A 14,367-nucleotide genomic window follows, 5' to 3' on the forward strand; every position below is an offset into this window, starting at 1 on the left:
TTGAAATCCATCAGCAGTGTCAGTTGATAATCTATCAACTATAGTAGACAATTTTCTGATTCTCCCTGCATTTAGGGTTATACCAACAAAAGGAATTACAGCTTGAAAAATATCTCCCAGAACTTCAGTAAAAGTTTCTCTTTTAGCTCTATTTACATAATTATGTATTTTAAACAATCCTTCTGAATCTCTGTCAACATGAAACACTTTAGGAAAAACAATTCCCACATAACAAGTTCCATACCAATGGTCTGGAAGGTTATAGTAAGCTTTGTCACCACAAACAAAATAAATTCCAGGAAATATAGGATCTTTTCCACCTTTAAATCCCCAACCTCCCATAATCTGATAAGTATCTTCACAGTTGCTTGCACCTACAAAATAATTATCAAAAAGTGTATTATCTCTTCTAATGCAAAGCTTTCCACTAACAGGTTTGTCTATGTGAATTGCAATATTTTCAAGCATTTTGCCATTTAATTTCTCATCCTCTTTTTGCCAGAAGGATGACTTAGTCTGCTTGACTAATTCATTTCTCTTATAAATTGCTCTTCTCTCCTCAACCATATTCAAAAATTTCTTTCCTTCAGCACTTAATTTACATGTTAGATTATTCTTGTAAGCATACTCGTAAGTGAGTTCGTTAGTAACAAGGAAATATTCTCTCAATTGTTTTGCTTTCTTATGCTTATTTAAAACATTATCAATCTTAACATTAGCAAAAATTTCATCATAATTTGAATAGTAATATTCTAAACGTCCAGTTTGATAAAATAAACTAGTTAATACACTACATGTAACAGCATAAGTGAGAGGAAGCATATTATATGTTACTCCCTCAGAAACAGAAGCAGGTAACTTAACACAGACATAACAGTCCTTTGCATCCATTACCTTTACATATTCACTCAAAAGCTTTGTGAATGTATTGCTTGAAAAATCACCTATTGATTTATCTTGATGGATGTTAGGCTGATGATCAATTACTTTTGCAGATGCACTATGTTTAGTTTGGCTAACCAGAGCTTTGCTTGTTAAGTTAACTTTGTGTAATTCTCTATTCATTTCTAAAGGTATAATCACAGCTAGTACTAACCAGAGCAGAACTAAAATGAGCAGACACACCAGAGTCATCTTACAGCATCTTTTAAAAACAGAACATTTTGAAGTGCTCTCCTTAACATAAGGCATTTTTAGGTTAGTTTTAGCCTCAAAAATAAAAATAAATTTTAAAATTTATATACACCCCCCTTTTAAAATATATTTTTCTTTTATGACCCTAAACAAGATTTCTTCGACCTTATGTCATACATAAGTTTTCTTCAACTAAACAGTTTTTCTTCGACCTTGTGTCAACTAACAGGATTTCTTCAGCCTTTTGCCAATTTAATAATTTTGTACTTTAATCATTGTCACTAATTTCTTGGATCTCATTTTCTTCTTCACTACTATCATATATGTCAATAACAGGTGGAATTACTAAGTAAGTCCACTCAGGAGACTTGTATTTCTGGTTTGGTCTAATTATTCTCTTCCCTTTTCTTGATATTACTTCAATTTTTCTTCCAACTCCAATTTCTTTTCCTGGACTCTTTTGACTACTTATTTCTTCAACTTGTTCTATTGGCTTTTTGATCAATCTGACTCTCAATCTTCCACCAGGCCAGTAGTCTGCTTTTCTCACGTACTTCTTCTTTGGTTCAGAATTATTTGATTCTGACTTCCAAGTCCTTTTCTTTCCGTTTTCACTTCCACCTTCCACGTCACTTTCTTCAGTTTCGTAGTCTGAAATTTCAATTGACTCAGGAACTTCTCTATTCGGCAATTTCACTCCTTCAGGAACTTCACTTTGTCTTCCATCACTGGTACTTGGTAATTCGTTCTCCTCCTCTTCCTCAATTACCTCTAGCTTCCCAGATTTTGAATTTCTGTTCCTTACTTCAGAGCTTGTTCTCTGCCTTTCGATACTCTCCTGGTCTGAAACTTCTTTTGGTTCAGCTTCTTTGTCTTCAATAGAGACAACCGAATCCTCAGTTATCTTTCCTTTTAACAGATTCTCTTCTCCTTCAGAATCTATTTCAATTATTTCTAAGTCTTTTCTTGTCAGATTTCCATTCACTGGCACAGTTTCCAGATGTCGACTTTCTTGTCGATCTTCAGAATCTGGAATTACTTCACCTTCTGTTTTGTCTTCTGCTTCAGAATCAGAATCATCTGTGGTATCACTTTCAACATCAGAACTCTCAGGAGTTGGTACTGGAATAGTATGACTTGGATGAATCCAGCGCTTCAATCCTCTGCACTTTACAGCATTAGTAGTGATCAAGATTACCTGCCTAGGTTTCTGCCATCTAGGAGATAGACAATTCCTTCTCCGATGTACTTTCGTTCTGACCCAGTCTCCAGGTCTCAGATCATGTGTCAAAACTTTGTCATTTGATTGAGCTTCAGTTCCCACCTGATTAGACACAGAAGTTACCATATCAGATAACCTTTTACAGTAATCCAAAATTGCACTATCATTTATGCTCAACAGTTTACCTACAGATACAAAAGCTTGCCTCATAACTCTTCCCATTATAATTTCATGAGGACTCAGACCTGTCTTTTTATCTGGTGTACTTCTTAATGACATCAAAACAAGTGGAAGAGCATCAGTCCACTTAACTCCTGTCTCAAGACACATTTTTCCAATTCTGTTTTTGATAGTTCCATTTATTTGTTCGACTACACCTGATGCCTCTGGTCTGTATGCACAGTGTATTTTCTGCTCAATGCTCAAAGCTTCACAAATTAACTTCAACAGTTTGTTATCAAAATGGCTTCCTCCATCACTCTCAATAGTGACTGGAAAACCGTACCTTGGGATGATTTCTCTGAGCATTAGTTTTGCTACTGTAATTGAATCACAATGTCGTGTAGGGAAAGCCTCTACCCATCTTGAGAATAAGCATACAATTACAAGTACATATTTCAAACAGTTGTGTAAGGGCATTTCAATGAAATCTATTTGTAACCTGGTAAAGGGACCACCCTCTCGACCAATTATTCCTGTCCCCACCACTGATTTTCTGTTTGGATTCATTTGTTGGCATGACAAACACCTTTGACAAAAAGATTCTGCAATGGTTCTAAATTTGGTATTGAACCATGTTTCTCTAAAAAGTCTGACCATAGAATCTCTTCCTAAATGTGCAGGACCATGATATAATCTGGCCATGTCAGCAATCAAGCAATTTGGTAAGACTATTCTGCCATCTTTGTAAACCCACACTCCATCTTCTTCACGTGGTCTACAATCTGATCTTAACCATAGGTCTTTTTCTTCATCATCTGCTTCATTTTGTAAATCCCTAATCTCATGCCATGTTTCTACAACAGTTGTTAGCATTAATGAATTTGAATCAGTTTCTTTACTCCTATTCCGATTGTAAGAATAATTTTTCCTTGCGCAGTACTTTGCTGTTTCATCTGCGAAGGCATTTCCCTTGGAAATATAATCAGTTCCTCTAGTGTGCGCTGCACACTTGACTATGGCAATTTCTTTTGGTAATTGTATTGCTTCAATTAATCTTCTAATGAAAACTGCATTTTTAATTGGCGATCCTGTTGATGTCATGTATCCTCTTTGTGACCAGAGTTGTCCATAATCATGCACAACTCCGTATCCATACTGACTATCAGTAATGATGGTAACTCTAATATCTTTTGATATTTCACATGCACGAATTAAAGCAATCAATTCAGCCACTTGTGCTGAACGAACTCCTTCAAGACATGATGCTTCTTCAACATCTACAACTGTACAAACTGAGTATGAAGCTTTCAAGACACCTCCTTCGGATCTTAAGCATGAGCCATCTACAAAGTAGACAAAATCCGATTCAGACAGAGGTCTGTCTTTGATGTCTTTTCTGGGTTTAGTGCAGAATTCCATGACATCTAAACATTCATGTTCTGTCTCAATGTCATCAACAATTTCGGAATCAGGCAGTAATGTAGAAGGATTCAGATTCAAACATCTTGAAATCGAAACATTATCTGCTCCCAGTATGATTTTCTCATACTTTGTCAATCTGCTACTTGTTAAATGTTGAGTCTTACCTCTTGTCAGTAATATTTCAACTGAATGAGGCACAAAAACTTTTACAGGAAATCCCATAATGATTCCTTCACTTTGTTCAAGGCTGATACTTGTAGCTGCAACTGCTTTCAAACAACCTGGTAATGCTTTTGCAATTGGATCAAGAACTGCAGAGAAGTATGCAATAGGTTTCTTTAAATTTCCATGTCTCTGAATTAACACAGATAATGCACATCCTTCTCTCTCACTGCAATACAGTTCAAAATCTTTCTCATAATTTGGCATACCCAAAGCAGGAGCTTGGCATAAGCTCTTTTTCAGGTTCTCAAAAGATTCCATCTCAGCATCATTGAGAATAATTGGATCTTTTACATCTGATTTGGTCAGTCTTTGTAGTGGTTTTGCAATTACTGAAAATCCACTTATCCATTGTCGACAGTAACCTACCATTCCCAGGAACATTCTGACCTGTCTTTGTGTTCTTGGTGGTAACATTGCTTGAATCATTTTTATTCTCTCTATTGTTACTTGTCTTTTTCCTTTTGCAATCCTGTGACCAAGATATTTTACTTCTTGTTTGCAAAACTGTAGTTTCGCTGGGGACACTTTATGTCCTTCTTCTGCAAGGCGATTTAACAGAATTATTGTGTCGGTTACACAATTTTCTCTTGTCTTTGCAGCTATTAACAAATCATCAATATACTGCACCAGCGTAGACCTACCTGGTAAGTCTAAATCTTCTAATGATCTTTTTAACAATTCATTAAAGATTGAAGGACTTTCTGTATAGCCCTGAGGGATTCTTGTCCATCCAAGGGTCTTACCTTGGAATCTGAAAGCAAAGATTTCATAACTGTCTGGGTGTAAGGGAACAGTAAAGAATGCATTGCAAAGGTCAATGACTGTATACCATTCAGCATCATGTGGAATCTGAAATAGAATTACTGCTGGATTTGGAACCACAGGACAACATGGAATGACAATTTGATTAACCTTTCTCAAATCTTGTACGATCCTAAATGTTCCGTTAGACTTTTTAACTCCCATAATTGGTGAATTACAAGAGCTACTCTTCATTTCCTTTAATACACCTTGCTTGATTAACTTTTCAATTATAGGTGTAATACCTTCAATTGTCTCTGTTTTCATTTTATACTGTGGAGTGTTTGGAAATTCTATTCCCTGTTTCAATGCAATTTTAACAGGATCTACGTTTTTCATCAGACCCATTTCATTCCCAGTAAAATCCCATATTTCAGATTTCACTGTTTCCTTTAGCTCTTCAGGTAAATCCTTTTCTTCAAATGCAGGAAACAATTTTGTTTCTTCTGCTTCCATCATCATCATTGTCATTCTGTACAAACCATCTTCCTCCATTGTTTGTAACTCAACTCCTTCAGGAGAACAATATATTCTGCAATTCATTTTACATAGGATGTCTCTACCTAATAGATTTACTGGACTACTATTACAAACCACAAATCTGTGTTTGTCTCTGTAATTTCCAATTTCAACTGGTACTGGATCAGTTAAGTCTGTTTTAATTTGCTGATTACTTACTCCCACAACTTGGATGGTATCCCCAGAGAGAGGTAGGTTTTCTATTTCCACTGATCTAACAGTAGAACGGGTAGCACCAGTGTCCACTAGAAAAGTGATGTCTACATCATTAACTTTCCCGTTTACATAAGGACCAGACTGGTCAACCTCAAGAGTGGCTCCAACAACACACTCTTCCTCCTCTCTCGGGCACCGTCAGCAATAATCATCAGAATCACTGTCTTGACTTTCTGTTAATAAAAATTGTTGTGAAGCATTTTGCATTTGAACCTTTTGCTGCTTTTGCTGTTTCTGTGGTTTTATTACCTGTTCACATCCCTGAAATCCCACGTTTGGATTATATTTTTGAACTCCCCCACAATTCGGAAAAGGTGGTTGTGGCAATTGGTCTTGACGATTATTCACCTGTTGTTGTTGCTGTTGTTGTAACTGTCGCTGTATATTAAATTCATTTAACCCCTGTTGCATCTGTAGCTGTTGCTGCAGGTTAACACCATTCTGCATCTGTGGATTCAATAAGGGATTCTTTGAGTTTCTAGGAGGATGAGGACACTCGTCCCTCCAATGTCCAATTTCGCCACAATTAAAACAAGGTAATCTTTGTTTCAGCTCTTCTATCTTTGGGCTAAATTTCTTTGGGAAATTATTACCTTTAAACTTTCCTTGCATCTGGTTTGTATTTCCAGTTTGAACAAAATTAGTGTTCTTATTTCCCATGCTGGCAATCTGTTGCTCAGCCACCTTTACCTGAGCCCACATGGCTTTCTCCTTCAGCTTCTTCTGTTTTACTTCTAATTCATCGCTACAATATTTTGCTTTTCTTAGTATATCATCTACAGATAGTGCTTGCCATCCGACAATACTAGTTCTGATCATTTCTCCAATTTCAGGTTTTAGTCCATAAACAAATCTATAGATAAAATGACTCATGTCTTTTTCATCTAATTTTTCATAACCACTGTATTGTTTAAAGATTAACAATAGTCTTTCATAAAAAGAATGAACTGATTCTTTTGTTTCCTGTTCTGTTCTTTCTATTTTAACCCAATCAACTTCTTTGGGTGGAATTTTGTTTTTCATCCAAACAATTACTTTCTCATAGAAATCCATTACAAGTGGATTTGGGGCACCTGTTTCTTTAATTCGCTCAGGTTCTGTTTTTGGCCAACTAATAGATATTTTACATTCTGTCCAAAGATCAGATGGAACTACAATGTCAAAAAATCCATCCAAATCAATCCATAGAACTTTTGACACCTTAATAAATCTATCGACTTGCCTGTACCACTCAACTGGTTTCTCTCTTAATTTTGGAAAGTCATTTGTGAATAACAGAATGTCTTGTCTCGACCATGGGACATGAACATATCCTCCACCTGCAACTTCTCTCATAGGAAATTGTTTTGACAATTTTTCTAATCTTTCATCTTCCTTCCTTTTGGTCCATTTCACTCTCCATTTGTTCAGTTCTCCTAGCTTTTTGATATAGACAATTAAATCTTTAATGTGAACTATTCTTCCCATTGAGTTCAAACTCTCAATGTCACTTTCTGAAAAATCTAATCTGTAATGTTTTGCAAAATTCTTTTGTTTACTTACATCGATTTCAAGTTCTGCAGCTAGATCCTCTAATTGATCATATTTATTTTTCGTTTTCCACTGAATACTTTTGCAAATGAATAGTAGTTCATCATCCCGATAGTAATTTAAACTATCTGGACCAATTGTTCCAATTATTAATTCTTCTATATTAGCTTTCAATTTGGCCACATCAAGTTTTGGTGTTGTTACCCTAACTTCAGGACTTCCTACATCTGACATAGCACCCATTGGTGTTTTTGGAGATAAATCCTCATTAAAGGTTAAATCAGGCATTCTCGATCTAGAAGTGTTTAATTCAGTCAAGTCTGAATAAAATTTTTCAGTAGGCTTTTGAATTTCTGTATTTAAAGGAATAGTTAATCCATTTTTGTTTGTATCTCTTTGATCAAATACAGGCTGAACAGGACCTATTGTTACTGGAACTGTGACAGCTTCCATACCTTTTGTCATTCTTTTAATTAATTCTTCTTTAGACCTTAAATATTCATTATAATCAACATCCTCAACATTTCTTGTCTCTCTTGCATAATCTTTTGGAGGTTCCCTTGCTCTTGGAGTCATTGAAAAATGTCTGCCTTCATTTCGAGCATTCTCAAATTCTGATCTCCTAGGTGTTTCAGTGATTTCACTATTATTTGGATAAAGTTTAGGAGCTTCACTAATTGGAGGTGCACTCGGTGAAGTTTCAGTAGAAACCACCGGAGTAGACCATGATCTAGGAGGTCTCAAAGGCTGATTAGGCTGTTTCTTTCTAGCAGTTGTATATATTTCTTCCATAACTGCATCCTCAGATTCACTTTCCATAGATTTCCCTGTAGGAGAACCCATTACCATTTCATGAATTAAATATAATCCTTCACTCATGTTTCCCTGTCTCCACATTCGCAATCTATCTTCATGAGTTTCTCTTTTCCATGATGGATTTTTAGAAGGTCTTTTAATTCCACTAGCTTCTCTTTGTAACTGATACATCTCGTCTTCCCACTCAACTAAAGCTTCAAATTGAGTTGGTCTCGGTTTTGGAACAAGAGCATTCATTTTCTCTCGTAAATTTCTTAAGACTCTTACATTAAATGAACCATCATCAGGCCAAGCTAAAACACCGTCGTTTTTAGTATAGCGTTTCCAACTGTCGAACCATAAGACAGTATGATATCCGTATTCACCTTCCATGTACGCTGCAGGTGTTTTATACTTATGAAGTAGTTTACCACCTCGCGTTTCGATTTTCTTGTCAGGTGAAAATAAATTTTTAAATTTCTGAAATAATGTTGTCTTTTTCTCAACATGTTTAAAATGATAACTCATTTTTAAAAGTTAAATTTAATTCACAAAATCGTTCGTAAATTATTTCCGGGATGTTCCGCAAAACAACCAATCCGTGCGCGAAACACACCAACAGGCCAATGGCAGTTGAGCTGCGTCACTTTTCAGCTCGACCAATAAATTTGGAGATTTTTCGAAGGACCAATCAGCTCACAGGCCGTCAGAGACTCAGGAGCCAATCAGAATACAACCTGTGACGTAGGTCACCCAATCCTAGCGCGGCTCTGTGACGTACACAGCAGCTGCGGTTTCTCACTTCTCACTCCTGGCGCTTACCCCTCCTTCACAAAATCTTTTCACAGCGCCATTTTAAGGACACTTTTCAGTGTAAATTAATTCTTAACAATGACTTATAAAGACAACATCTGTTCGTTTCACTAATTAGGATAGTTTACATACATTCAAGTATCCACACTTCGGAATAGACGGCGCTATTCACACTAAGGATAATATTCAATTGTCAGTAGAGTAACCTTACCCCACCCTTCTAACACGTATAATTATGAACTCGCTTTGCTCTGAACCCACCGCGAAGTGAAAGTTCTAAGAGTTCCACTTGAACATAAAATACAATTCAAACTCGCACTTTTACACGGAAAATTCCCTAAATTCAAACACACATGAAATCCGTACAGGACTCTCACCTGTTTATAGAATTCATGCACCGTTAGCAAAACAACGACGTTATCCGTACAGGGCTTTCACCTGTTTATAGATATGAAACATGTACCCGTACAGGACTCTAACCTGTTTATAGATAATCATGCACCGACGTTAATTTTACCCTTCACTCAAGCTCGGAAATAACTAATACTCTCATCACAGTGAGTTTTATGGAAGGCGCTTTGTCCCTATTCTCATGCTGCTTTGATTTCTTAGAAAATCCTCACTATACAAGATTCAGACCTAGCCCTAAAACTGTGCTGCTCGGCGACAACACTATGGTACACGGCGATACCTCTTGTGATACTCGGCGATATCACTACAAACTGAACAGATGGCTTGCGTGACTAATTTCTCGCCACACAATCTATACCGGTATAGCTTACAGATAGGCACGAAAAACGAACTTAACATGTGTTAAAACATCGATCCTATTTCCATACCATGACGTAACCCTTAGCAACCAACATATTACCTTGGTTACCTCCTAGCAACCATCAATTTCTGCTACCAGAGAATTGATCCAGCGGGCTATAGAAAATATATCATAAACTACGCTACCCAACTTCATAACCTATAAACAAAATTCTATACTAAATATGGACCCATTTATGAACCTGATATATTTTGGGCCTACTGAATCAGGTGGTCAGAATAAATCTATATACACATTATCTACACACTATATACATATTTATACATTTGCAGAAAGAATATTGTCATTAGAATAAAACCCAATCATTTAAACGACCACCATAGGCGACGTGATCTAGCTAAAGGTAACCTACACTTCTGAATAACCAAGACCAGCTTGTTTGTCAAAAGTAAGATTTTATTTTCTAAATTATGGTATATAAGTTGAAAGTTTTATAAATGAAATTTATTTGCAATATAGCAAGCATGATGGTAAGAAATATGAGAAAAATACAATTTAAGCAATTGAATCAATTTAAAGAAATTATATAAAGTTTAGCATTTCTAAAACCTATTTCCCTAACCGAGCTAAATAGATAGAAATTAAAGTAAAGATCTTTGAGGATTCTTACGTGCTCCACGCAAAGTCCAGCAGCACATCACCCTCATCGGAAAGTCAGAAAGCAGCAGCCAGCCCAACCCTAAGGGCATGACTTTTTATACCTTTCTACGCTAACTAAACTAGCAAAGGAAAATTTTCAGAAATCCACGACGTCCCATTGGCTGAGAGTGACAAGTGACATGTCACCCGATTCTTAAAAAGTTCCACAAAATCATGTCTTACAAAGACCATTGTCTCTTCCACGTGAAGCCAGAAACTTCCTGCGATTGCAACTTTGTATTAAGTCATCCTCGCAGCTTCCATAGCCTTTCAGTACAACTTCCGCGGATGCCAAGTTAAGGACTGACAAAAAGTTCACTTTCGACCTTGGCCATGTCCGACAGAATGATGTCAGCTCATCAGTTTTTGCTTTGTGAATGCAGCTTCAATAAACGTTTTAATTCAGAATGGGCGTCTCGTGACTTTCTGCAGAATTATAGATCAGCTCTTTTCCTGCGGCTCAAATAACTAGGCCCAAAAGCAGGCAACTTATGTTTTCTAGTATAAAACAAACACAAGAAAAGTATTAATGTAAGAAATAATGTAGATTCTGTATCCACCCCATGGTTTACTAATTAGTTAACCCACCCGATTAATCAAAATGTTACCTAGCCATTGCAAACAAATAAAGCAGCGTTTATATTTACCAGTCTCCGTTTTTCTATGAGACCCATATGCACCTAGAATAGTAGAAATGACATCACACAGACAAGGAAAAGCAAAACAAGCACATGCTTATTTTAAGTTTGCAGCAGTTAGTAATGACAAAAACGAAAACAATAAATTATTTTATTATTTTGCACGAACAAAAAGATGCAACAAATATGCACGTTTATGAGCACACATGTTAGTCCCCCCACGTGTAAAGTTTAATCTAAGTTGTATTAGTACGACATATCACAAATCATTAATAATTTTATTCATGTTATGGAAATGTGACTTTGCGAGTTTAAACAAAATTTTGTTTTCTATCTCGCTCCATCAGGAGCCTGAGCCTGTAACCAGGCGAGGTCGCCCCCACACACCCCTGCTACTGCCTCCGTCTGCTGTGCCCTTTTGCTGCCCCTGTTTTTGGCTGTGCCCTTGCTGACCTCGGTCTGCTGTGCCCTTGTTACCTTCTTTTGCTTTTTGCTTTTTGCTCCCTCGTTTTTCCTCGTTTTTTCTCCCGTGCTGTGCCCCTTTGCTGCCCCCGTTTTTTGTGCTGTGCCCTTGCTACCTTCTCTTTGCTCCCTTGTTTTTCCTCGTTTTTTCCCTCCTCGCGCTTCTCCACAGGGTGACCCAGCCACCGCTGAGCCGCCCGCTGCCCTCCTTCCCGCCACTGCCAGCCGGCAGACACGCCCCCCTCCTTCCCATTCGCCGCCCCGCTCCCGCCACCCATCTGCTCCTCCCTCCCGGCTCCTTCTTAAGGAGACAGCACAGAGGTGCAGGGAGCGACCGCTGAGCCTGTAACCAGGCGAGGTCGCCCCCACACACCCCTGCTACTGCCTCCGTCTGCTGTGCCCTTTTGCTGCCCTCGTTTTTGGCTGTGCCCTTGCTGACCTCGGTCTGCTGTGCCCTTGTTACCTTCTTTTGCTTTTTGCTCCCTCGTTTTTCCTCGTTTTCCCCCCCCTGCTGTGCCCCTTTGTTGCCCCCGTTTTTTGTGCTGTGCCCTTGCTACCTTCTCTTTGCTCCCTTGTTTTTCCTCGTTTTTTCCCTCCTCGCGCTTCTTCACAGGGCGACCCAGCCGCCGCTGAGCCGCCCGCTCCCCTCCTTCCCGCCACTGCCATCCGGCGGACACGCCCCCCTCCTTCCCATTTGCCGCCCCGCTCCCGCCACCCAGCTGCTCCTCCCTCCCGGCTCCTTCTTAAGGAGACAGCACAGAGGTGCAGGGAGCGACCGCTGAGCCTGTAACCAGGCGAGGTCGCCCCCACACACCCCTGCTACTGCCTCCGTCTGCTGTGCCCTTTTACTGCCTTCGTTTTTGGCTGTGCCCTTGCTGACCTCGGTCTGCTGTGCCCTTGTTACCTTCTTTTGCTTTTTGCTCCCTCGTTTTTCCTCGTTTTTTCCCCCTGCTGTGCCCCTTTGCTGCCCCCATTTTTTGTGCTGTGCCCTTGCTACCTTCTCTTTGCTCCCTTGTTTTTCCTCGTTTTTTCCCTCCTCGCGCTTCTCCACAGGGCGACCCAGCCGCCGCTGAGCCGCCCGCTGCCCTCCTTCCCGCCACTGCCACCCGGCGGACACGCCCCCTCCTTCCCATTCGCCGCCCCGCTCCCACCACCCAGCTGCTCCTCCCTCCCGGCTCCTTCTTAAGGAGACAGCACAGAGGTGCAGGGAGCGACCGCTGAGCCTGTAACCAGGCGAGGTCGCCCCCACACACCCCTGCTACTGCCTCCGTATGCTGTGCCCTTTTGCTGCCCTCGTTTTTGGCTGTGCCCTTGCTGACCTCGGTCTGCTGTGCCCTTGTTACCTTCTTTTGCTTTTTGCTCCCTCGTTTTTCCTCGTTTTTTTCCCCTGCTGTGCCCCTTTGCTGCCCCCATTTTTTGTGCTGTGCCCTTGCTACCTTCTCTTTGCTCCCTTGGTTTTCCTCGTTTTTTCCCTCCTCGCACTTCTCCACAGGGCGACCCAGCCGCCGCTGAGCCGCCCGCTGCCCTCCTTCCCGCCACTGCCACCCGGCGGACAAGCCCCCCTCCTTCCCATTCGCCGCCCCCTCCTTCCCATTCGCCGCCCCGCCACCCAGCTGCTAATCCCTCCCGGCTCCTTCTTATGTCGCTCCCTCGTACGCGCAGCGGGCGCGCCGATTGTGCGCCGAAGGCACGCCAAAGGCAAGCCCGTCTGCGCCCGTCTGGGCCTGGACCGCGCCCAGTGCCAGGACCCCTGGTCCCCACCGATTCAAGATGACCCGACGGACCTACGATGCCGCTGCCCTCAACGCACTCAATACCGGCCGGAACCCCGCTTGCTGCCGAGCCACCCCGAGACGCATCCACGGACCCTTCACCTGCAAAGCCTGTAAATTCACCTGCCTCCGAACCTGCACCGCGCCCGCCAAGCCAAGCACCAGCAGCAACCACCTCAAGTGCATCCTGCTCAACACCCGCTCCGTCCACAGACACGCCGTGGAACTCTGGAACCTCCTCGACGCAACATCACCAGACGTCGCCTTCCTCACAGAAACCTGCATGAACGCCTCCTCAGCCCCCGACATCTCCATCGCCATCAAGGACGGGTACAAGATCATCAGGAGGGACCGCGCCAACCAGACCGGAGGAGGCATCGCCATCGTCCACAGGAACACCATCCGCATCACGACCGACTCCAACGACACCTTCGCTGCAGCCGAGCATCTCCACTTCCAGATTCACACCGACCCAAAGACGACCCTCAGAGGCACCCTCGTCTACAGACCCCCGGGACCACGCACACAATTCAGCGAAGACATCACGGACTTCATCAGCCCGCACGCCCTCCCCTCCGCTGACTACATCCTCCTTGGAGACCTCAACTTCCACCTGGAGAACAACAAGGACCGCAACACCGCCGCCCTACTGGACAACCTCGCCAACCTTGGACTCAAGCAACTGGTCAACACCCCCACCCACTACGCCGGCCACACGCTGGACCCCAGTCTTCTCATCCAGCAAGCACATCTCCTTCAGCCACTCCACCGGACTCCACTGGACCGACCACAGCTGCGTCCACTTCAGCTTCAGAAGAACCACAACCCACCACCACCCGCTCCAGGTTCCCCACAGAAGCTGGAGCAAGATCACCGCCGACCAGCTCACCACCTCCCTCTGCCAGAACCCACCTGCCAGCACACCGGACCCCAACGAAGCAGCCCGCAACCTCACGCAATGGCTGACCGCCTGCGCCGAGGACCTCGCACCACTGAAGAACCCTCCCAGCAGACCCAGAAGCAAGAAGGCATCCTGGTTCACTGACGAACTCAAGGACTCCAAGAAGACCTGCCGCACCCTCGAGAAAGCCTGGCTCCTCGACCAGACCACCGACAACATGACCGCCCTCAAACACGCCACCCGCAAGCACCACCAGCTTATCCGCACCACCAAGAAGAAATCCC

At 41.8% G+C, this 14,367-nt stretch overlaps 1 protein-coding gene across 1 annotated transcript in view; it reads left to right on the forward strand.

The window, feature by feature from the left end:
* PKHD1 (PKHD1 ciliary IPT domain containing fibrocystin/polyductin) overlaps positions 1 to 14,367 on the forward strand; it is a 1,769,028-nt gene that overhangs the window by 150,182 nt on the left and 1,604,479 nt on the right. Inside the window, exon 16 of the mRNA XM_078647366.1 lies at positions 4,258 to 4,264. Coding sequence (XP_078503492.1) covers positions 4,258 to 4,264 — 7 coding nt within the window. The remainder of the gene's footprint in view (positions 1 to 4,257; positions 4,265 to 14,367) is intronic.

This window comes from Lissotriton helveticus, chromosome 6 (assembly GCF_964261635.1).
Source record: "Lissotriton helveticus chromosome 6, aLisHel1.1, whole genome shotgun sequence".
NCBI lineage: Eukaryota > Metazoa > Chordata > Amphibia > Caudata > Salamandridae > Lissotriton > Lissotriton helveticus.